Source organism: Anser brachyrhynchus (assembly GCF_964034855.1).
Source record: "Anser brachyrhynchus genome assembly, chromosome: Z".
In the NCBI taxonomy this organism is placed as follows: domain Eukaryota; kingdom Metazoa; phylum Chordata; class Aves; order Anseriformes; family Anatidae; genus Anser; species Anser brachyrhynchus.
Window position 1 is genome coordinate 31315580 of NC_137697.1, and position 26439 is coordinate 31342018.

The following is a 26439-nucleotide window of genomic DNA, read 5'->3' on the forward strand; positions in this document are numbered from 1 at the left end:
GAGGCATTTATATACACAGCTAGCAATCTAATCCAGTGTTCATGAGAGCAGCAAACTTTGCAGCCTGGAGATCAGCTACCAATATGGTAGGGAGTGTCTGGGTATCTTCTAATGTATTTCAAAGAGGAATTAGTACTCAAAGGTGAGTTCCTGCCTTCCTTCCTAATGTGAGATCTGTTCTTCATTGATAGGAGTCACACAGAAAGCTACTGCTGACCTCAGATTTTTTGTTCCTCGTTTTTAACTATTTAGACAGGAGCTGCCATACTAGGCAAAATCAGTAGCCAGTTCGGCTGAGGCTCCATCTGTCTGTGTTGGATAGACTGCAGCTATGCAGGCTAGAATATAGTCAAGAGTGTGCCTAGTCCTCATCAGATATCAGGAACCTGAAACCTGTCCCTGACTCTTTCTGTACACCTTATTCTAGAACTACAGATATTTTCCCTGCAGGATATCTAGCCCAATTTGGCTTCCAGAGATTTTTTAGCCTCAGTGACATCTTGTGGCTATAGTAAGTTCACTTTTCAAGTTTTAAAGGATTTTTTTTTTCCATGTTTTAGGAATTCTACTTTGGTATGGAGCTAAGCTGTACTTATTGACATGGAGCAGTATAATTGCTCCCTCACTATGAACAAGTTGAATGAAAGTTCTTACATGAAAATATGATATGGGGTGGTATAGTGAGGTTTAGTCTTTGGTAGAAATGAACTGTGGTAAGAAATTAACTTGAATGTATGCAAAACTGGACATGAGCTAGGACTCACTATGTTTAGACATGGCTTTTTACATCTCAGAAAAGAGGGTATTGATGGCTTTCTCATCAGATTCCAGTTGCATCCCCACCAGTAGCACTGAACTTTGACTCCAGAAATGATATTTAAGAAGACTACACCTGATCCACAGTTTATCAATAGGCTTCAAGAGTGGGATCAACCTGTTTATCTATCTATCTATCTATCTATCTATCTATCTATCTATCTATCTATCTATCTACCTATCTATAAAATATATATATATATTATCTTAAACATATTTCTGTTCATTCCTAGCAGTTTCTGACTTTGCTGTCTACATTTATGTTGATGTTGTTCAGAAGTTGTTGTAACTGCAGTGATGATCTGTTCAAATACCATCTGACTGGCATTTTCTGACTCATCCTTGGATGGAGAACACTCATTTTAGGCTGTAAAGAGAAGGAAAATGCAATCCAAAATAAGCACCCGTCCTAAAAGAAAAAAAAAAAAAAAATTAAATGGCAAAGTTTTGAAATACTTTAATGCTTTAATTGTTTGTTTATTAAGCATATTGTCAGACACATGAGTATCAATCAGTAGAAAGAGAGGTAGATTTGCTTTATGGTTAAGCTGCTGAGCAAATGTCCAGTTCAGAGCTTGCTTTTCACTAACTTATCTCAGGATCACGTATGTAGAGTTATTGCTGTTAATCAAAAATAGAGAGACCAGATATTTCCAAACTGTTTCAGCAAGTCCATCACACACCTGCAGAATCCCGTAATGGTCTGCTTCATACTGTCAGGGTACGATGTGCATTACTGTTGATTACTGCTTTTGTCTTGCACAGAACACTTAGTGACAACAAGATTTCTGTTTTATTTTACCATTGCACTTTAAAACTGATATGTGATGTGTTTCTTGGTGTCAAAGGAGAGGCTTGTTAAAACTGCCTTAACTTTTCAGGTTGCTTTGCCTTTATGAGCACATGGACCATTCTCTGATCATTGACAACAAGAAAAGTAGTTTGGTTATCTGTGCATGCCACTGGTGAATGTAAATGTTTTTACTATGCATACATTGTATATGTTAGGTTAAGAAGAAATTCTGTGCTGGCAATTTTTCCATTGAACGATAGCCTGCCTTCCACACAGAAGGCTTGACAGCCCAGGCTTCCCAAAGATTTGGGGCCCGATTCTGCTTTCACCCAACTGCAGATCAAATGTAACTCCACCAAAAAAAATTGGCCAAATTTTTCCGTCAAGAAAGAGTATTCGGGCTAAAGAATAATTTTTGTGGGCCTAATTTTCAAAAATGTGGATTATTTACGCAGCCTTTTAACTTGAGAAATTGTGGGTGGTCTGCTCCCCTATACCTCAGACTGATGTATGAATGTGAGTTCAGTATTGGGAGAGAGCAAGCTGAAATAAAATTTAAAAAAAATAAATAAATAAGTGTTGAAACTGGATATTTTATCTTACCAAATCATTTTGGTTTTCAAAAACTGTCAAAAGACAATGGCTCACAGAATGCCTTGGAGCTTATAAATGACTTCTGAGATTTTTGGGGGGTGCAAAAGGGAAAAGATCAGGTTATGCTCTTGAAAAACTCTTACTCTTCTTTAAAACAAATGAAGACATGGCTGTAATGAGCAGACAAGGAATAAGGTAAATAGTTTTGCTTTTATCAAGAATTTTTCTATCTTCTTTAAAGAAAAGAGTAAGATACAATGAAAGAACAATCCTTCCAAAACCACTGCCATTCTATTTACACAAAATCAATACATCAGGAAGGAACAAGATCAATCAATCAAAAATGAACAGATTAGCCCCAAATGCTGGAGATTATTCTGGTTTGTTTCTTTTAATAATTTCTACATTTTGCTAAGATAGGTAGGTAGAAACAGGCTGCATATACATATTTTTAAATGAAGTATATTCCTACGTGTAACTCCAAAGAAATTCAACTCATATAATAGGATAAAACATGTTATCTAGGAAATAGATGCTCTGAAAATGATCAACAGGTCGGAGGTGATATTATGATCCAATGGTACAGTGGCCAAAAGGTTTAATACAGCCCTTAAGAGTACGAAAAATGAAAAGTAACTAGTAGAGTATAGCTTATATTACCAGGGTATCTAGCACAAATGCAAGTATTGGTGATTTTTTTCTTGCATCCATAATTCATGCAGGAAGCTAAACTGTAGTAGGCCCTGAAAAGCCAAATGAGTGATTAAGGAAAGACTCAGAGAATCAAATCTATTTTTTTGTTTGTTTGGTTTTTTTGTTTTGTTTTTTAAGGATATATCATGGCTTGGTCACAAACTATAAATATCCACAAGGAAACAGAATATTGATAATTAGGCTGTAGTTCAAATCAGTTTATACCAGTCCTATGGCCCATCTTGCACAGTAAATTAGCATAGATAACCACACAGGTACCTTTTGCCTCCTAATATGTGTATATATATATATATATCTTAGAATATAATTTTAAATATTGAGTTAATGAAGTTGCCAGCTTTCAGGTATTGTAGAATGATATAGTAGAAGTAGCTTGTGGCTCCTGCCTACAGTTTATTACCAGATATGAAATCAGAGTTTCACAGCAAGAACTGCAGTGAGAGTGGTGTCCAAACAGATTACTGACTGTGACGTGTTTGGTGCTCTGTACCAAATACTGAATGAAATTAGCTCAGAAATGTTTTTGGCCTGGAGACTTATGTCTTTGAAGTGATACAATAGTTACGGACAAGATTTTCTTTAGGTAAAACAATAGATACTTTGCTAAAATTTCAGTAACATGGAAAACTATAGAAATATAATCTGATGGCAATTTACCAGTGTCTGAACTGAACAAATGAAACAATTGTATTAAATTGCTTATTGTTATTATTTTTTTAATCATACCTTTAGAATTCAAAGGGTTTAGATGTTTATTTTCTGCGTTTTCATTGCCTGTTATTATAAGTCTGCTAGATTGTGAGCAATAAAAGACTGGATTTTGCTCTAAAATAGGGCCAAAGGAGCTGGTTAATAGAAATCATTGGTATGTTTGGTACTGCAGAAGGGGTCTGCAGATGACAATCCACTTTAGAGGGAAAAAATCTATTCTGATTTGATTACAATTAATCTCCCTAAGGGTGAGAGTATCATGAACAAAAGTTCATGGTACTGAAAAGCTGCTTAGGAGGCAAATTAGACTGTTTTTCTTATGAGATAAGATTAATAAAAAATACTTAATAAAAACCAAAAGTCATATTGCTAAAACGTTGTGACTGAATGTAAGAATTGTCATTATTTGTTTTGGAATGAATACCAAACTTCAGGGAAGAGTTTTCCAGGTATAAGTACACAATAATACTAAAAAATTCCTTGCTTCTATGCCAGCATGATGTTTTAATGAAGAGGAAAAAAAAAAAAAAAAGCACCTAAATATGCAAACAAATAGTTGAGCCAAGTCTGAGAGTGCCATTCTATTGCAGCAGAAAATAGTTTCTGGAGCTGGAATGTGTAACCACCCAACAACTCCTGTATCAATAACTCATTTGCCATGCCACTTCATCTTCCAGCAAGGGGTTAAAATCTCTGTGCTACAGTGTTGTAGTTTGCATCACAAATGGTCGTTTACAGTTCAACAAGAAAGTGAATCTGTTCTTCCACAGCTGCTTCCATAACATGTTTAAATACTGATCACTGTATTATGCTCCCATTCCCTTTTCTGAGTGATTCAATGAGAAGGGTTGGGGCAGGGAAGGAGGTGACAGAATTTTGCTACTACCTGTCTTTTCTTCCAGCACTTAAGAAGAGACCAAGAACTGCAGGTGCAGGATGAAGAACAGGATTCATTCTAATAGATAACATATTTTAAACAGATATGGGAGAGACTTCATTCCCTGCTATGTTGCAACACTTTTCCTGGGATGAATCTAACTTGGCCTATATATTAAAAGGATACTAGCAAGTAACTTTGAGGCCTGCTGGTTTCTGTTGATGAGTTTGGGTTTATATGTTGTCTTACATCACAGACTACATTCACAAGCCAAGGGAGTTGCATTTTTCACACTGTTATTATCTCTTTTCCCTAAATGATGATAGATAACTGCTACCAGAGGTTGTTCTGGAACTGCCCTGAATTGATGTACCTCTTATTGTAGACATGACCACATATTTAGGCAGCATTGTTGACTTCCACTTCTGGGCCTTCCTTATTTGGATAAAGGAAATATTGGGGGGGGGGGGGGGGGGGGGGGGGGGAGAAAAAAAAAAAGTGAGACGTCCTTGAAACAGCATAGCCTTACCAAACGCAGTCTGAAACTAAATTCATTGCATTATGTGTGACTGCTTCCTGATCACATTGCAAATATGGAGGCTTGTAAGGAGGAGATGAGGTGCTAAGGAAGTCAGAAATAACTTCTGCGTCTGTCTGCCTCTTCCACAAATGTTACATATCTTAATATTTTAAGTATCTCCTGCATATCCACAGGGAACAGTGGATGGTGAGTGATTCAGGAAGGTCTTTAAACACTCTATGACAATTTCAACATTTTATTGTTATTAATCCTACATCTTGTATAGCTAGTTAAGCCTCACCCAGAAAGCCTCACCCAACAGAGTTTATATGTGTTATTATACTTTGGAATGTTAAGTGTTTTAGATACAGTCTCTGTTGGGAGCTCTTATAAAAAGAACAGGTTTTCTTCCATGAAACTAACATGCATTAAAAACACACACAAAAATAACCTATGAACCAGAAAAAACCAAACCAAAACAAAACAAACAAGCAAACAAAAAAACACAGAGTCCACACCAAAAAACAAAACAAAACAAAACAAAACAACCTCTTCTCACGCCCCTCCCCCCACCCCAAATTTGGACTACATTGTTTAACATCTTAACAGTTTGTGATGTCATTTTTATAAGCTAAGAAAAACCAATGCTGTCACTTTCTGAGTCTGAGTTTTAAACAAGCCAAAATCTAGAGATTAAGTATTCCAAACACGTAAATGTTTCACCCAGTTAGTTACATCCTTTAGTTCAAACTGTCTTCTTCACCTTTGCTCTGCTTCCGATAAACTGTGGATTTGAATATAGAAAGATAAAACCATAGATAAATTTATAATACTGTATAGATACGTTTTTTGCTGTTCATTCAAAATGCTACTAATGTTTAAATGTGCATATAAATCCTCGCTCTTTTCCCTTGCTGATTCTTGAATTTTGGTGTCATTTTTTACTAATTTACCATATTCTCTTATTTATAAGGGAACTGGTTTTGAAGACTCTGAAAGAGCACCTCTGGTATTTTGCTGGCACAGTGTCTCCAAGACAGATGAAAATGAGAAGTAGAACAGCTAGAGTTAAAAAGTGATCATCAGCTCAGATGCCAACAGGTGGAATCCAGTTTATGCACACACAGCCAAAAAAAATGGTAGCTTTGTTTGTTTTAGGAAATGAAAAATGTTGACAGGAAATGGAGAGGAGAGGAGAGGAGAGGAGAGGAGAGGAGAGGAGAGGAGAGGAGAGGAGAGGAGAGGAGAGGAGAGGAGAGGAGAGGAGAGGAGAGGAGAGGAGAGGAGAGGAGAGGAGAGGAGAGGAGAGGAGAGGAGAGGAGAGGAGAGGAGAGGAGAGGAGAGGAGAGGAGAGGAGAGGAGAGGAGAGGAGAGGAGATTTGTAGATATTCTTCACTTTTCTAATCAGTGATAGTACAGCATATTTCTAGAGGTAGAATCTCTTTCAGTTTCACAGTGAGGGATGAAACTACACAGTCAAAACTACATATTCTAAGGAAAAAAAATGACTTTTCAAGAATTTTACCTCAGCAACAAATTTCACATTTCCGACACTGAAGTTTTATTCAGAGGTATAAAATGTTCTTTCCACTGGTTATCAGATATTTAACATCTGAGGTTCAAGTCAAAGTTGTGCCAGTTATTAACTCTAAAGAAAAATCTTGTTTTATATTTAATAATTTATTAATTATTTATTAATGATTTTGAATACCATATAATTAAAGAATGCAGAGCAAAAGAAATCTGAGGATATTACTACACACTATGTACTTCATCCACACTGTGCCTGAAATAATGGTGTGTACCTATGGAATGGAAACAGGCAAGCAAGCTGAAAATTGCTGTATGTATCAGTGGCAAACAGTGGGAGAAAAAAAATGTAAATTTTATACATGCTTTTTCCATATTCTTTGAGAAGTATTGGGGCTTTTCACTGTCTACAATGACCAAGAGTTGACATGGGAAAAAAGGGTTTACCATCTTTGTAAGACACTGGTGGCTCCCACATTCAGAACACTCCAACCATCCAAGCAAGACCAAAGTATCAACAACTGCCTATGTTTACAAAAAGGATTGTGTACATACAATATGATCTGCTGCTCACTAATGCAAGTTCTATTTATGCAAGCAGATTTATTTCTAAATGGAAACTGTGACTCTCCGAATAGAAATGTGCCCATTTTGTAGGTTCTGAGCTACTGGAAAACCTGTGCCTCTGGAATTAAATCTGAAGGAGTCATGGACACGGACACGGACATGGAACATCAGGATTGTAGTGTGGAGGAAGAGTTGGACCAAATGTACAAACCGAATGTGCAATTCTGAGAACAATCTACAAAAATGCCTAAAGTTTCAGATTTTTGACGTCAACCTACCATGTACTATACTTGCTTGGAGGCTGTGTCTGAATTTAGAGCTGCAAATCTCTGTTTAAAAATGCATTGCCAATTCTGTGGGAAATAAAGTTACATAGGAAACAGAAGGAGACATAAAAGAATCCTATCATGTAATACCAAGTCTTTGTTGCTGAGAGGAAAAAGTTATGTTTTCTGAGAGCATATCCTGCCTGCATTCTAAATGTGAAGAAAAACATATCCTTGATAATCAAGTTATTTGCATTTTTCCAACTAATGCTGAAAATTATTTCAGAGTTTTTAATCCATCTATCTTTTTTTTTTTTCTGAAAAAGAAAGCATTGCTTACGAAGTCTCCTTATGTGCATTCCCCCCCTAAGCATGAAGCCTTGGTCTTTTCTTAGATCTTAAAATATTGTAAATCTTCCTAAGTCTTCTAAGATCTCTGGGTTGATGACAGAGTATGTTTGATATTTTGTGCCTGGCGATGTTCACAAAAAAACGAGAATACATATGTACGTCCTGTTAAGTTCTTCTGTGGTTAAAAATACCGTTACCCAATATCTTCATGTCCAGCAATTAGAGACAACACTTTCAGAACTCCCTTATTTCCCCTATCATTAATGCATAATTCTGTGGTTCTTCTTGCCTTATTTATTTATTTATTTATTTCCAGATACAACTGTAAGAAAACTAACGTTGTAGTAGTTGTCGTTGTTATATCAGTTTGAGACAACCACAGTACACTTGCAATATCAAAGGAGTATAAAATCACCTGTAGCAGGAAGGCCAGTGTGAGAACAGAGAATTCATACGCTTTATACGCTAATATCGCACAGTTCGTAATATAAATAGTAATATTTGTCAATATAGCTTTTCCTGACAATTAATATGTGGCTTGATATTGCCTTGAACCCTTAGGCCTTCCACACAGTTGTAAATGCCAGGAAATATCCTCTTCATTTCTTGAAAAATAAGCACAGTTTGCAACATGAAACTTGTATACAGCTCATTCCTGACAAATTGGATGTCATGTTATATTCAGCCAAATTGTGTTTCTTGGATCATGCAGCATTTATGACATATTTTAGACCACACTACGCCATGCACTCCAAAAGGGAGTCTTAACCTCTGTAATTACATGCTAATAAAAACAAGAACTGCAGAATGTTTACATCTTTACCCAGTCATATGTCTTTAGAAAGAAAACAAAAATTTCAGAAGGTCATCTGTCATACATATTCATAGATTATTCCTGGGGGTACTTGAATAAGCAAGCACTTTTCAATTTAAGCTACTGTACTTTATGTAGCTATACTCAAAAGGGCATTTCTAAAATGTTAAGCATCACACTTCTGTTTGTTGTATAAGTAACAGGTTATAGAGTGTTATCAGATGAAATAGGTTATAAGTCTCCGAGTGAAAGGGCTGTTAGGATTTCAAGTTCAGGTCTAAATGTTAAAACCTACATGCCTTCACTGCACAGGGCAAAGACTTTCTCAACAATGGCTGACATAATGCGTAAAAGATGAAGAGAGATGTGGCAGTCTTTAGTCCATGCACTTGCTGCTTCATCAACATATAGTTTTATTTAGGATTCCCATATGATTTATTTGGCTCTTCAATGAGGTGTGCATTTTCCAGGGATAATCCAAGTATGTAAATACTGGTGCCCAGACGCTATGGGAGCATTCAAATAGGCTCATGGTGGGAGCTTTAGAAACGTGTGTAATAACAATACATTTTCTTGTGGTTTTGCAAGAGACTTATAGGAGCTGCCACAAACCTTTCACAAGCTGCCAACACAAATTCGGCCAGGTTGATGTTCTCATTTGATTGCCACTGCTTACATTTTGGCTGTTCCATTAGCAGACGGTGGAGTTGCAGGTACCAGCCAACACCTTCAAGAGAAGGCTTGAGGGCAGCCCAGAAAGCTGTATGAAGGGGTTCTGATCCCCCAGGCTTTTCCCTCCAGGGAGGCATGGGTGAGAAGTGTCCCAGCACACCAGTGTGTTTTGAGTTATGTTACACAGTCACAAGCATAGTGTGCAGGCACGTCGAAGAGAGCAGACCAGGTGGGGGCCCATCCCTGGCCCTGTGCCTGCATGACTCTCTGTGCCTGCTTGCCTTGTGCTTGCCACTGCACCCATCCTGGCCAGTGTGCCCTCTTCCTGCGTTCCCCATCCCTGCCTGCCTGCCTCATCCCTGCTTGCCAATCCCTTCCTGCCTGCCTCATCCCTATCAGTCTATATCACTACCACATTGCACAATACCTGCTTGCCTGCCCCATCCCTACCAGCCTGCATCTCTATTAGCCTGCCCAATACCTGCTTGACTGCCTTATCCCCATCAGCCTGCCCCATCCCTATCAGCCTGCCCCATCCCTATCAGCCTATATCTCTATCATACTGCCCTATACCTACTTGTCTGCCCTGTCCCTATTGGCCTGCCCCATCCCTATGAGACTTACCCATCCCCATCAGCCTGCCCCATCCCAGCCTGCCTGCCCCAACCCCATCACCCTGCCCCATCCCTATCAGACTGCCCTATCCCTATCAGCCCATATCCCTATCAGCCTTCCCCATCCCTGCCTGCCTGCCCCATCCCTGTCAGCCTGTATCCCTATTAGCCTGCCCTATCCCTGCCTGCCCCATCCCTGCCGGACTGCCCCATCCCTATCAGACTGCCCTATCCCCATCAGCCTATCCCTATTAGCCTGCCCAATACCTGCTTGACTGCCCCATCCCTATCAGACTGCCCCATCCCTGCCTGCCCCATCCCTTCCCCATCCCTACCCCATCCCTGCCTGCGCGTCCCATGTCTCTGCACCGCCGCACCCCCGCCTGCGCTCCCGGCCTCCCCCCGCGCCACCCGCTCCGTCCGAGCCCCGGGGGAGCCCCGAGGGAGGCGGCGGCGGGCGGGGGCGGACCGGCGGCGGCGGCGGCTGCTCCCCGCCTCCCTCCCCGCCGCTCGGCAGCGGGGGGCCGCGCCCCCGCGCACCTCCCTGCCCTGCGGGGCCCGGAGGCGCCGCGCACCCCGCGCCGCTCGCAGAGGCGCGCAGGGGCGGCCGCCGGGCGGGCAAGGAGCGGCGGAGCGGGGCGGCCCCCCCGGTGCACCGCGCCGGAGCGCCGCGGGAGGAGGAGAAGGAGGAAGAGGAGGAGGAGGAGGAGGAGGAGGAGGAAGGAGGATGGCCGCGGCGGCGGGGCAGCGCCGGGGCACCGCGCTGCTGGCCCTCGCCCTGGGGCTCCTCGCCGCCGCCGCGCAGGTAAGAAGGAAGTTGGCGGGGCGGGGGCGGCCGCCTCCCCGCGGGGAAGGTGGCGGTGGTAGTGCGGGGCAGCTCCGGGACGGGGAACCCCCCCCCGCGGGAGCCGGAGCTCCACCTGCGGCCGCCGGGATGCTCCCGGCGCCGGGCAGCGCGGCCCCCCCGGGGCTGAAGGTAGGTCCCGCGGCCCTCTGCCCGCTGCGGGGGACTCGGGCAGGAGCTGGAGCACAGCTGTGCGAGCCGGGGGCCGCGGGAGGCTGGTTTTACAGCCCCCCGGGGGGAGGATGGGATGGATCGTCGCTGGAAAAGTGAGCGGTGCTGCTAAGTCTCTCCGGGCGCCGGGAAATGAGGTTCTCAGCCTCCCTTGGGCTGTGTCGGGGGGATACTCCTCAAGATGCAGAACAGCTCTGGGAGTCCGTCCCCCCCGCCCCGCCTGCCTTTCTCCAGCGGGTGTTTTATTCAGAGCAGATCGCGGAGCTGTGCCGTGTCGCTGCATTTCCCTCGGGTGTAATTTACATCCTCTAACATGCTCTACAGGTAGTTTGCTTTACTTAGTCATCTATGTGCTATTGCCCAGCTTTTATTTCAACGACTGTAGCCAAGGGAAAAAAAAAAAAAAAAGTAGCCTCCCTGATGGTGCCCCATCCAGCCCTCTGGAGACAATAAATGAACTCACTTTCAGCCTTGTATGTGCCCTAAAGAAAAGCAAGTGTGAACACAGCTCTCCTAAATCGTTCCCATTTGTTTTTGTTCTTAAAGTTTAAGATGAGTTTTAAATAAGTAATGGCATATTTGCAGTAAAGATGATGATCTGTTTGTATTTAGGGCATTAGCTTAATTTAACCCTCTCAAGAAAACAAAACTGTGTAACTTCAGGCTGCTTCTGAACAGGACATTTGTGATCTTCCCCTGTGCTCCTGACCATGCATTTTCTCCTGCCTTGAACCTCTGTGGCAACTGCATGACTGTGAGCTCGTTAGCCTAGTGATCCTGAATAAACTTAATTTCTTTTGATAGAAAAACTTTTATGCCAGATCACATTGCCTTCTGTAGCTGCACCAGCCCTGTGCAAAGGAGATGATTCAGCAGCCCGCAGCAGGGACGGTGGGTGGTGAGGAGTGATGTCAGTTTGCACCTGCAGGCATGCAGTCAAAATGGGATGGCGACTCTCTCAATGGACAAGACTTGGGCAAAAAGCTAAAGGGTGTGCTGGTAGCACTGTGTACCTCAGAAATGCACAGGCTGGCACGCAGAAGCCAATTTCTAGTGTGATCTGCTATATGTGTTTCTGACAGAGGCCAGTAGTGCCATAATGGCCATGGTCCTCCAACGGAAACCTCATCTGCCACATCTTTTATCCCAGTCACCAGCTTTGCTCCCAGGACTGAAGTTGAGCTAATCTCCCCTGGCACTCAGATCTGTCCCTGCCTACCCTGGCCCTGTGCACCTGCTTGTCCTCTTTCTTGCAAGCAGCTCCTCTTCATGGAGAACTAAAATATCTCCTGACTTCTTTTTTTTTTTTAAATGCAAATACAGAATATTCAGGCTTACTTTTGAAAAAGTGTGGAGCCAGTGAGATGCAGTGCAGAGGTCTGAGAGCTGGAACCGAAAGGCAGTTAAGTTTCCTTTGGCTTTTATGTTGGATACTGAGTTGCATGAATTTCATTTTACAGTTATTGAGATAGTGTTACTCTTGAAATAGCAGCTTGGCACTGCCTCCTGCCTCTCGTCTCAAATTTACACAGTGATAGCATGAATAAAATCAGTTGTCCTCATGGGCAGCATTTCCTATGGCCAAAACCATAATCAGCCCAGCAAGCCTCCTGTTGTTTTTCTAGCATTTGTAATGCGAGATAGTTGACTATGTGGGGATTAAAGTTATGCTTTGCTAAGCACACGTAGGTATGTGGATGTATTGCAGAGAAAGATACTCAGAATAGTTGTAATTCTGTAGCACTGCATAATATTAATATAAATTTTAGGTTAAATTAGGATGAAAAATGAATATTCTTAGTATGACCATGAATTTAGGTTCTGGATGATATTGATATACCCTACTATGATAAAGAGGAACATAGATAATAATACATTGCATTTCTTTTTGAGGGAGAGGTAAACTGGGTCTTTTAATTGTGTGGTGTTTTTATTACTATTTTATAAATCCTTCATGATCGAGACCAAATTGGGTTCTTTTAATTCTTCTTTTAATTAAAAAGATAGATTAATAATTACAGGTCCAAACTTCATTTTCATGTTGTATATTGGAATTAAGTGCTAGATTGCTGGAGATGACCTGTGTTCATGACGCATCCTCAGTTCAACATTTCCTGTGGAATTTCAATTTCCTCATCTCTTCTCATAGCTTTGACTAGGAATGGCTACCACCAACTCTCAGATTCTTAGAGTGATTCTTCTCATGGTGATTTTCATTTTTAATTTCCTGTTGCAATCATGTTGAAGAGATTAGAGTAGATAACCCAATAGAAGAACATAAAATTACTTTTTAATTGCATTTAGATGTATTAGTTACCGTAGAAGACTCAACTTTTAGCTCTGCTTAAGAGTTCATGTATGAACTTCATGGATGTAAGCATTTTCACATCTGTTTTAAGGACTGACTGGCTACCAGTAGGTTTTGGTCTGGAAGTGGCATAGACTGTTGGAAGATTGAATTTTCATGCTTGTCTCTGTTCTCCTAGACTTTGTGTGCCTCATATTTGCTATATCCTATCCTATTTTCATATTCAAGCAATGTGGCTGATACATACTTCCCCCTTTTTCATATCCACAGTATGTATTATAGGGCGGGAGGGAAAGAAGTGGAGGTATTGTATGTATTGTGTGTATTAGCAAATTGTTCATATGGGGAAGAAAGCATCCTTCTAAAGCACCTGCTGTAGAATCATAGAATCACAGAGCTATTTAGGTTGGAGAAGACCTTCTGGATCATGAATTCTGGGGCATTGGACTTAAGTAGTGACATGATAGTAAATTATATTAAGAATTTAGCTTTATCTTTTCTTCTGCAAAATATTTGCCAGGTATGAATCCACTGAGTTGCACTGTACTGTCCAGAGAAGTCTACAACTTTTTCTTATTTTGAATAAAGACCAAAACAAAGCTGTTGAATGATTGTAAAAATATGAATATACTCTTAGTCTGTATATTAAAAATAAAAAATAAAAAAAATCATTTTACATTTAGAAGGTTAAATTTGTTCAGAATGAGAACATTTTAATTGAAACTGTGGGCAAGAAAAAGATGAAGACAAAATCTTAGAATACAAGTATTAACCTTACATGATTCAACTCGTCAGCCAGCACTGAAATAACACCATGGCCCTACATGTTTCGTGTAAAATCTTCTTCAAAACAGTTTGAAACTATCAAAATAATATTTGTAGTGTGCTTTTATGGCTTTTGGTAGTATTATGACCATTAATTAGATTGATTAACACTTATGGATGATGGCTGGTTAAAGTTGAGCAAACTCAGATTTCACCCTGTTGTAAAAAGCCTAAAAAGACTTGAGCTAGTTCAACAACTGGAATTGTCTTTTGAGTTTTGTAATAGATGAAATGGGTTCCTGGTTATAGTGACAGCTGAAAACTTAGAGCTAGAAGAATTTTTCTTTTCTTTCTTTCTTTCTTTTTTTTTTTTTTTTTATCATCATATTTCATTTCAAATTGTAAGACTCGTTTTGCCCTTCTGATTAAAATCACAGAATCACAGATTGATTGAGGTTGGAACAGACCTCTACAGGTCATTTGGTCCAACACCCTTCCTCAGGTAGGGCCACCTGGAGCATATTGCCCAGACAGCCATGTTCAGACAACTTCTGAAGATCTCCAAGGAGGGAGTCTGCACAACTTTTCAGGGCAACCTCTTTCAGTGCTCAGTCAACTGTGGAGCAACGAATTGCTTCCTGATGTTCAAGAGGAACCTCCTGTGTTTCATATTGTGCCCGTTGCCTCTTGTCCTGTCACTGGGCACCACTGAAAGGAGCCTATCTTCATCTTCTTTACACCTTCCCTTCAGGTGTTTGTGCACATTGATGCGTACAACCCATCTGAGCCTTTTCCCCAGGCTGAACAGCCCCAGCTCTCTTGGTCTTTCATCATAGGAGAAATGCTCCAGACACTTCATCATGTTTGTGGCCCTCTGCTGGACTCTCCCCACTATGTCCATCTAATCTCCTGGGGAACCTAGCACTGGACACAGTACTCCAGGTGTGGCCACACCAGCACTGAGAAGAGGCAAAGGATCACCTCCCTTGACTTGCTGACAGTACTTTACCTGATGCTGCTCAGGATACTATTCACCTTCTTTGCCAAAAAGGTGCTTTGCTTGGTTACAGCCAACTTGTTTTCTCACAGGACTCCCAGGTCCTTTTCTGCCAAATTGCCTTTTCTGCAAAGCTTACTTAAATATTTGGTGAAGAAAAGACTTTTGGCTAACTTTTAACCATGCAGGGCAACTCATTAAAATCAAATATTAGGAAAATTTCATTCAAAATTGTAGAGCTGTTTCTGAAAATGCAGAGTATGGGGAAAATATTTGCTTTTTAAAACAGTTCTAATGGTCTTTCTTTCACGAAGACCATAAGGCCCCTTGGCTACTTTGTGGAGAAGAGTTTAAAATTTAGCAGGAGGAAGGCCTTGCATTGAAGACATCTATTGCTCATACTGTGAAAATTAGACTAAATATGTTTATGTTACAGGTCTCTGAGCCTGCAGCTCAGCTGAGATCTAAGGTACAAGCATTTTCACACATTTTCACAGGCTGTATGTGAATATGTACATATGTCAAAGAAGAAGATACTTCCTCTTCTGGTTGCACGAGTGAAAGTGAAATTATTCACAAACTGATACTACATCTGAATCCTACTGTCATGTTTTCATCTGTACATGTGCAAAGGTGGGGTGAATGAGGGAGCTGTGCAATTCAAATGGAGATCAAGCACCAGGTACAACAGATCAAGAGGTAAACATGGGGAATGGGAATGTTAACATATGTCTGATTGTACAGATTCAGACATATCAAGTCTTATGATCGCTGAAGATATTCTTCATTGCTCTCTTATGTGACCCCAATAACCAACTCTTCTGTATTAGCTTTTGCCCCCTCAGTGTGAACAGAAAAAAAAGGAATAAAACTCTACTATTATGATATCTATATGGTTTGAAATTCTATCTTATTCTTATTTTTTAGAGCTGTTTGCCAATTTTCATCAAGTTAAAGAAAATTCCCATTTGTGAGTATTTCAAGAAAAATTGGGTTGATAAAGCAATCATACAGTTAGGTAGAGACATGGAACATTTGTAATTAATGATTGATGGCAGAACTGATTCATGAACATATCCTTCAAAAAATCAAGGTATAATTTTTGATAATTTAGCTTTCATTACCACTATTGTGTTCCAGTCTTGTGTCCTGAAAACTACTTCTCTTAATAAAAATTTAACCTGTGCATTAAAATGAAGTTCTATTCCCTGTTTAGAAGTTCACATTGTGTGCAAAAAGTGAATATAACTAGGACTTTATGGAAACATCAAACACATAAATTATTTCTTGTAGCTTCCCCAGAGATTGAGGAATTCTCTGTGATTATTAGATAAGCCTGTAGTAGGAGTTTTAAAAATCTTGGTTAGAAATTGTATCTTTTCCTTATATCTTTAGCTTGCTTAACATGAAAAAGAAAAAAATGAGGAGCCCAGATGTCCTTTTAATCTTCTTTCACTGCAATCCACACTCCAATATATTTACTTTCCAGTGTCTTCTTTTAAAATATATATATATATTTATTTATTTATCTACAAAATACAATGTGTGCCTCTCCTGTAATCAAAAATATGATCTAACCTGATGAATTCTGTTAATGGGATAATGTATGGTGAGTAGACTATCAAGTCTTTAGCTGGTTTTAATAAATCAAATATTCTCTGTATGCTTCTGTTCCCATATTTTAAACCTTCCCATAACATCTCATGTATATGTGTTTTCTGAACATGAACCAGCAGCGTGCCCAGGTGGCTAGTAAGGCCAATGGCATCCTGCCTTGTATCAGAAACAGAGTAGGCCAGCAGGGCTATAGAAGTGATTATCCCCTTGTAAGGGGTACTGGTGAGACTGCGCCTTGAGTGCTGTGTTCAGTTTTGGGCCCCTCACCACAAGGAAGACATTGATTTGCTCGAGTGTGTGAAAAGACAAGTAATGAAGCTTGTGAAGAGGTTAGAAAACAAGACATATTAGGAGCAGCTGAGGGAACTGGGGTTGTTTTGTCTAGAGGCTGAGGGGAGACCTCATCGCTCTCTATAACTACCTGAAAGGAGGTTGCAGCAAGGACAGCGTCAGTCTCTTTTCTCAGGTGACGAGTGTTTGGACATGAGGAAATGGCGTTGAGTTGCATCGGGAGAGACTTAGATTAGATGTCAGGAAGAATTTCCTCATGGAAAGGGTGGTTAGACATTGGAAAGATCTGACCAGTGAAGTGGTGGGGTTGCCATCCTTGGAGGTATCTAAGGGATGTGTGGACATGGCAATAAGGGGCATGGTTTAATGGTGGACTTTGTAGTGTTAGGTGTATGGTTGGACTTGATGATCATAAGGGTCTTTTACAACTTAATTGATTCTATGATATTATGATTCTATGGTCTTATTATAGTGTACCATGAGGCTCTTTGCACACCAAACATGTAGTTGTGTCCCAGCTGCAAACAACGTTTCTGTTTCAGTAAGCAATATAACTGCAATGCAACATGTCCTTTACAAGAGTTGGTGAATAACACCATGTACATTTGAGTCATGCCCCTATTAAATTTAATTAAACTCTTTAGACCCTTTGCAGTCTCAAAGGTATGTATTTCGTGTACCTTTTGAGAGAAATGAGCAGTCAGCATAATTGTTGGACATGTACGTGCAAAGAAAGTTACCAAGAAGTGGAGAAATAGAACGAAAAGAGACAGTTCAGGGCCTTTCAGAAATATATTATGTGGAGCTTAATATATATATTATATATGTGTGTATTTGTAATAAATATATTAGGTAGGGGCATATATGTTCCGATATAAATTGGATACCTTAGAATAAATTATGGGAGGAATGGATCACTAGTATTATTTGACACACAGATACACTTTCTAAAAATAGGAGAAAAAGGAAGAAGGACAAAAAAATATTGCATAATTTGGAATAAACATAGAGGGGACATCAGATCATAACAATGCGTTCTTCCAGATAACAGAAAACACGGTACTTTAACCATGTTATTCTACTGACTATACGAGAGCAATATGATGTATCTTGCTAATACATATATGATGTACCTTGCTAAGACAATAATATCCATCACAGGAATTAAACAAAGTTTATTCTTGCATCCTTGCTTCAGTTTGCTCATAGTCCTACATGGCTAGGTGCCATGAATAATGACTGCATTACATCAGTCCCAGATATGGCTAGTGAAGTATTGTTTGATACTGTTACTTTTGACTTGAACAAATGTTTCCAGAATTTTCATCTGTACATGTATATACATATTTTAAACTGACCCCATATGTGTCAGTCTTTCAATGAGGCATTTAATAATGGAAGAGTGAATTTGTACAAAACTGCCAGTAATTGTTTCATTTAGTTTTGTTTTGATTTACAGATTAAACAGCCACATGTATTGCGTTGAACTGAAAGTCCTCTTTGTGGATTTTGACTTAGTTATAATAATATCTCTGCTCTCCGTGTAGCTCAGGTGGGCTACAGAAACCCATTTTTCTTTTCTTATGACTGCACATGTTTATGTGGAGAGCTGATACAAAGGAAATAATTCATATATAAGAACGTGCTACTATGTAACTATAATAGCCAAAAACTAGTCCTGTGTGGCTGCATTTTGTGTGTGTGTGTGTGTGTGTGTGGTGTTTTGTTGTTGTTATTGTTTTTTAGAGGAAATAGAAAGGAGCCAGACACATCGTGACTTATGCTAACTCCCAGAAATGATTGACCAGTTGCTCTGCATCATGCTTCACAGCCATGAAGAATGCCTTTTTTTTTTTTTTTTTTTTTTCCCATGTCTTGACTGACCTAAGTCTAAATAGGGAAGGGGAAATGAATAAGGGGAAATGTGTCTGATGATTGATGAACAGAGGAATGACACTTCAAGATTTCTGTTGAATTTCAAAAAACTTGATATTTAGGCTTTTAGATTTTGCAGTTGTCTGGAGAATTAAGGTGGCAGCAGAGGTCAGTACTGTAAGTCTAAGTGATAATTTTACTTAACTAATGCTTGAAAAATGGCACATTTGTAAAACTACTTTTTTTTTTTTTTTTTTTTTTTTTTCCCCATGGAAAACATAACAGCTTCACTGCAATAGTGTGAGAAATTTTATGGCAATTTACCATGCTAAGCTCATCCACAGAGTGGTGCATGGGAACATTTTGAAATGCAAACAGATATTTTTCAGAAGTTTTATTAGAAAGTTATCCTTTTTTGATATTGGAAATACCTGACATTTTAGACATCTGTAGGTTTCAGTAAGAAAAAGCTGCCTTTACAAAATCTCTCAGGAAAGAGGTGTGCCTATGTAAAACCAGAAATCAATTTCCAGATAATTTTTTCTTTTGCTACCTTAGTTTCATGTTGCTTCTTGTTATTCTCTTGCCCTTGTTGGTATTCTCTTGCCACATCTGCTCTCCTGCTGAAAAATGTCTTGAGTGTTTGTAACACTGGTTGTAGGTGATCCCCGTGAATGTAGGATATCAGCCATATGAACTTACACACATTTATGTGTTTGCAGATTTGGAGACTGTGTCTGAACAGTCCATAGAAAGGCAACAAGATCTCTGCGTTTGGTATGTTCTCCCCCATTGCCTTTTAATTCTAACCTTTAACTTGCAGATAATGGCACCGGATATTGCACGCAAAGGTTTATTATGAGTACTGTCACTGAAACATAACGCTTCACCTGTGATTTGAATAGTAGCTTTTCAATTTCTGCTTAGTGGAAGACTGCTGTCAAAAGGTAAACTCTCGAAATCCACTTGGAGTTAAATAAAGTACCTGGGAGTTTCTGTGCTGTACTGCAATGATTAATCGAAAACAGTGTTTATTCTGGAAGTGAGTGATTTTCAAACATTGAATGTAACCTCTTAAACATTTTTTTATTTTTTATGTTTTAATTTCACATTTCTTTATAGAGATTATTTATTTATTTCAGTTATTAACATAATATTTAATGATTTGTCTACAGATATGTTTTTACAGAAACTATTGTGCTTAGGGTTAACATCTATGAGATGCTGAATTATTATGAAGTATTTCAGAAGATTAAAGAGTAGTTGCCAGATGGACCAGAACTTTTGGCTTTCATACGAATATTCATGTTGCTATTTAGGTTCATACTGAAGTTCATTTTATAAGCAAGTGAGCTCAGCATTTGCTTTTTAAATTTCATATTTTTATGTTGTATAGTTCATAAACACCTAAGCATTTTCATTTGCTAACAAAATGTGCTCTTACCCTGTAGTTCCTTACAATGGAAAACTGTTACTACAGTCTTGCACATGGACACCTGCATATATATATATGGCGAGAGCCACAGATAGAAGTCATTAAAAAAAATCCCTCCTCCATCTAAAAGTTACTTGCCCTCAGGACAAACATACAGAGGCTAGAGAGAAGATGTCTTACTGGGTCATTCTGAATATGAATTATGCACTAAGAAATGTGCTTAATTTGGAGTAGATAAAACTAACATATAGAACAAATACAGGTTTCATACTGTCAGGAAAGAAATCTGTTTTTCTTTTAACCTAGAAGCTTGTGCTGTATTCATATTTTTATTAGAAAAAGTTTTCTGTCCTCCCCATCCTGTATTCATTCTCTGATACTTTTGGCAATACTATCATAACATTGTTATGATGTTTTGTACTTTGGAGTAAATTAACATACTGAAATGAGGACTGTGTTGTTTTTTTTTTTTTTTTTTTTTTTTTCATCAAAGTCCAGGAAACTCTATCATTGTATTGTTTTATTTATTCAATTTCCCTGATTTGAGACAGTTTGAAACAGCACGGTGGTAGAATGTAGACATCTTCAATGGCAAATTTAAAATATTTTTCCTGGGTGAATGGTGAACCTCACCACAAGGGGGTTGCAGTGTAGACAGGATTTATTATTTGATGATCAGCTCTTTCAAGGAAGCTGAGTGTAGGGTTTATCTTCCTGCTGTTAACTTCTAATATGATTTAGAAATGTAACTGAATATTCTTATTATCATGGCTGTGGAATTAACAAGGCACTGGACAGCCACAAATGAAGAATGATTTTGCTTGCCAGAAAGGACACATAAGGGAAATAAAAAAGTAAACTGAATGCTTGGTAGCAATTCAGAGAAATAAAACAAAATTCATTAGACAAGCAGTAGTCTTTCTTGACTTTCCTTGACTGAGTGACCTATGCTAGTCAGGTAACCAACAAAAATCTGACATGTGATGTGTTTAAGAATTCAGTTAGATAATATCAAAGTGTCTGAAAGCTGACAGTGGGAAAATGGTACTAGAAGTGCACATGAATATGTACTCCACAAAATTATTAGAGAGTTGTTGCTAAAAGACAGTTTTGGAGAAAGATTTTAAAGCTTTAGGTAAACATTTTTAAAGAAATGTCTAAACACCAGAAAGAAATTCTTCTCAGGAAAACCTGAACTCTAGTGTTTTTTACTATTATTATTTTTCTAACAGCTTGCCTTGAACTATATTTGAAATTAAAAAAAAAAAAAAAAAAAGTATATCTGATTTTGCCAGGCTCAAAATTATTTTGTTTCTATAATTATCTGAAACATTGTCAAAGAGGAGCACTCTAAAATTAACTTATCTAGTGAAACCTGCAGTGGTGGTTTTACTCAGGTGAGCAACTGAGCTCCACCACAACTGCTCTCTCACTCTCCCTCCTCAAAGGGAAAGAGGGAGAAAATAGGATGAAAAAGGCTCAAGGGTTGACATAAGGGCAGGGAGATCACTCAACAATTATTGTCACAAGCAAAACAGACTCAGAGTAGGGAGACAGTAAAATTTATTGCCCATTATTAACAAGCTAGATAAGTGAGAAACAAAGGAAAGAAACCAAAAACACCTTCCCCCCATCCGCCCTCTTCCACCTCCTTCCCCAGAGCAGTGCAGGGGAACGGAGGCTGCGGTCAGTCCCTAACACTTCGTCTCCGCCCCCTGCTCCCCGTGGGGTCCCTCCCACGGGATGCCGTCCTGCCCGAACTGAGCCTGCGGGGGCTGCCCACAGGCAGCAGCTCTTCAAGACCTGCTCCCACACGGCTCCGTACCATGGGGTCCATCCCTCCCCCAGGAGCAAACTGCTCCAGCACGGGTCCCCCACGGGCGGCAGCTCCCCCCAGACCCCCTGCTCCTGCGTGGGCTCCTCTCCACGGGCTGCAGCTCCGGCCCGGGGCCTGCTCCTGCGGGGGCTCTCCATGGGCCGCAGCCTCCTCCAGGCCACCTCCACCTGCTCCACCGGGGGCTCCTCCACGGGCTGCAGCGTGGAGATCTGCTATTCAGATATCTCAAATTTCAGTAAAAGAAGAACATGGATTTCTACTTAGGTTTAAAATGCTAAAATTAGCTTGCCCCATATCCTTATTTCTCTCTCTCCTGAAGAGAAAGAGAGGCGATGAAGTGATATTTGAACTTATTTATATGAATTTAAAATTTTGTTTGTTTGTTTATTTGGTGGCTGTGCTTTTTATTTTCATTTCCTTGAACTTTAACATCAGCTTTCAGGAGAAATATTTATCTGGAACAAGTTTCATTCCATATATCAGCTGTACAGCAATAGGCTGGGAGAAATGAAGAGAGAGGCTTTTAATAGCATCAAAACTATCTTCAATTGTATCTGATTACTGTAGTTGCAGATTCTTGCCACATGTTTAGCTCTGCCATTCTGCTGTTAATTGATTACTCACTAACAGAAAGGAGAGACAATATTTTAACAGGATCCCTGAAATGGTCTGTGTTGTGGCACAGATCTTTTCCTGGTCTTGGAGACTCCAGACTCACAATTTTATATGTCAAGTCACATATAAAGAATTCTGGAAGTTGGAGTGCAATTAAAATGAATATTTAATGCACCCTTTTCAAAATGGTTTACTATCAAAAAAGAAAAAAGCAGTCTGTTTCCATATGAAAGTTATCTGGTTTCACTCAGATAACTCCATGCAAAGGCGGGACCGTGGTCTATGTCTGGTTTTGTGCAAAACAAATTCTGGTTTGTGAACCTGAGGTCTTGGATCTTCTTAGGTCTCCCTAAAATTTCCATCTGGGATGAAAACATGGAAGAAGGCTCCTCATCTACCAGGAAGAAGACTGCTCACCAGGCATTTTAAAAAAGTATATTTAGAGCCACATCAGGCTCCTGTAATATTCTTATGGGATTTGAACTGTGACAGGACATGTTCTAAAATGGTGAACAGAAGCTAAAGAAGAAAGTTGACTGTTCACAGGGTGACTGTGAACATCTAATCTAATACAATGTTGTAGTTTATTAAGCTATTTAGGAAAACTTAGTTAAGTATGTTGTTAATTAAAAATCCATATGATCCAAAAATATTTCATCATCTAGTAATGGTTTTAAGATTATAGCATATATGATTATCTAAAACTTTTAGTTAAGACAAATAAAAGCTCGCATAACTTTTATTGTATTTTGTTTTGGCTTGGATATTATTATTATTATTATTATTATTATTAATAATAATTTCTTTATTTTTTTGGTCAAATATATCTTGGGATTAATGTGGGAGACAATTTTTGCATCTTATGAAAGAACCCATTTTATTTTATTTTATTTTATTTTATTTTATTTTTTTTATTTTATTTTATTTTATTTTATTTTTATTTTATTTTATTTTATTTTTTTTTTTTTTTCACATTGCATTAGATATTCAGAGAATAAACTATATTTAAAGAAGAGGGGAAGGAGAGATCTGCATTTCCATCTATTTTCAATATATTTTGTTATCTTTTAATATCTGCAAGGCTTTAATCTGCCCATCTGAAAAAAAAAAAAGATATATATATATACATATATTGTATGTGAGAAAGGAATTTTGCAGAAATCTGGTTCTCAAAATACTTTAATAGTGTTATAAAGATGTCTTCAAGATCATGCAGCTGAACATTGATTTTTGGATGTTTTATTCCTCTGACTTGATCTATGTAAATTTTGCAGTCATGGGAACAGCCTATTTAGCTGTTCATCTTGTTTATAACTACAAATGGTGAAAGGAAGACTGCTATATGTTTCTTTGTCATGGATAACCCAGATGGAAATACCTTAATAAATGCTTTCAATTCTATGATTTATTTATTTATTTTTAATTAAAAACAATCAAAACCCCTCAGTTAAGGTAAAATATTCTGTGCACTTAGTTTTTATCTTCTCCAAGTCTGTTCACATCATGTATTTTCTGGGTACACACACAGAACTTTAGGATGGTTTAAGTAAAATATGAAAGGAAAAAGTAGCAATCTTAAATTGATGTGATCATTTCTGAATTTCTTTTATTTTAAATTTCTCATTTTTTTTTAAGAAGCAAAATTACTTGTTCTACTTCAATATTGAATCCTGCTGTTTGATTAAAGCTCACCTGACTTATCAAGGCTAAGATTAATAACAAAAAAAATGGTACATCAATTTTACCAGTCTGTCTCTTTCCCAAACAATGTATTAAATGGAAAAAGGTGTTAAAGATGCCCTGAATTTTTGCTTATACTTAAGAAATTGTGGTGGAATTAAAACATGCTAAATTCTATCTTTATGTGTATTGAGATTTTTTTATTTATTTTTTATTTTTTTTGGTGATTGCTATATGAGAAGGACATTGTTTGGTCCTATCATGGAAAGAGAATCAGATAGGGCCCAACAAATTGTAACTAACAAAGCCATTATTTTTCATCCATGTAAACCTCTGCAGCATGTAGTCTCTTCTTCATGTTCCCTTACAATTCCTCTTGTAAATGGCATGGGTTATATTTGGATAATATTTGGTGATATTTGGATGCAAACCAGATTAAAAAAAATAGCAAATTTCCAGGTAATTGCTTCAGCTTCCTCAATTTTGTAAGATTTTTGAGTTCTTTAGAGAGGAGGTTGGATTGTGATAAGGATAGCGAGTAATGTAATAATCCAGAAACCTGTTTGTAAGGGACAGGCAGCTTGGATGCATCTTTTGGAAGCCAACATGACAAGCTTTTTTCCCTGCTCCTCAGGCTTAATAATAGGAGAGGGAAAGAACATAAGAGACTAATTTTGCCCTGGTGCTCCCATCCCCCGCACAGTGTGCTGTTATTTTTTTTTTATTTCCTGATAGAAAAGGTGAGACACTTTAGAAAACCTTCATCCAGGTGTCATTTTCTTTTACCTTAAATTTTATTCCCTGGTGAGTCTTGGCTTCTGCAGCTTAGAAAATTGACCTCACTCCGTTCAATGAAGGGGAAAGAGGTGTGGCTGTTTTTCATTTTCCTGATACTGCAGTGTAACTGGCTCATATAAAGCACTAGGTACGATTACAATATCTGCTTATGGAGAAGTAAAAGTTTTGCTAAACTAATTTTTAAGTACCTAAAATACACTTATTAGGTTGAAAAAATCTGTGTGTCTGACAAAGTGTGTATGAATATATATCGTTTACTGCACCAGGCTTACACATGTAAGAATAGATATTTTCCTAATGCCCCTAGATTCTTGGATAGAAATCAGTTTCCTGAAGTTCAGAGAAAGAGCGAATTGTATTTTAAAATGGAAAAAATACCCAGTATTTTCATATATTCATGAAAAACTATAAGCAACAAAACAGGTAAGTTATTAATTTAAAAAATTTGTTGGGCTGAAGAAAGCCTGTTCATAGAGATGTTTGAATGCATTTCTCCAGATTCTGATAGAGGAATACAATCACATTTTCAGTCAGAAAGTTTTACCCAACTATGAAACCCAAAATTTACTTTGTGAAATTCCTCTACACAGTTACCTCTTTTTCTTTCTTTTTTATTATTATATAGCATAGATTTTCTGGGGGAGGAAGATCATTTAATATACCTTTGCATTGCATTCTGTCAAATATAACTTAATTCAGGCTTTTATGTGTATTGTAAGAGCAGTATTGACTGGCAGTTCATTCTCCCACTACTTTAAGAAAATACTCCAGTGAAAATAAAATTGTTCTTGGACTTGAAAAATTCACAAACAATTTAGAATTAAATATCTACAGGAAAAAGAATAATTCATATAGATGAATAGCTTCAAAACTGTAGACAGAGGTGCTCTGGGGCAGATATATGCAATAATATTGTGTACATACAGCAACTTAAAAGCATAGCTGAAGAATCGCTGTACGTTGTGCACACGAGAAAATGAACTGTTCTTTTTTTCAGCGCTTCTTATGATTGATATCATTACAGATAAAGAAAACAAAACAAAACAATCAAACAAGAAAAAACAAAGCACTAGAGGAATCAGATTTACGACCTTCAGTTACAGAGAGAAGAAAATGTTAAACAATAAAAAATAATCCAAATTTTAATGAAAGCTTTTTTTTTCTTTTTTTTTCTTTTTTTCTCCTCTTAAAGGGAAGAAGGATAAATGGTGAAGCTCCATGCATAAGATTGTACAACATTCATGGCCCATGGTTGAGCAATAACAGTACACAAAAACTGAACTAATTTTTTTGCTAAAGGGGAAATTATAATTAATAGAAGCTTAATAATGAATCAGTGCTTTACTTTGTCTTATTTTTTTTTTTAA

At 38.5% G+C, this 26439-nt stretch overlaps 1 protein-coding gene across 1 annotated transcript in view; it reads left to right on the top strand.

Annotated features, from left to right (window-relative positions):
* The first annotated feature begins 10450 nt into the window (after positions 1 to 10450).
* LOC308185868 (uncharacterized protein) overlaps positions 10451 to 26439 on the top strand; it is a 254851-nt gene continuing 238862 nt past the window's right edge. The window contains exon 1 of the mRNA XM_080574510.1: positions 10451 to 10644. Within this exon, the coding sequence (XP_080430636.1) occupies positions 10567 to 10644 (78 nt within the window). The 5' untranslated portion in view covers positions 10451 to 10566. The remainder of the gene's footprint in view (positions 10645 to 26439) is intronic.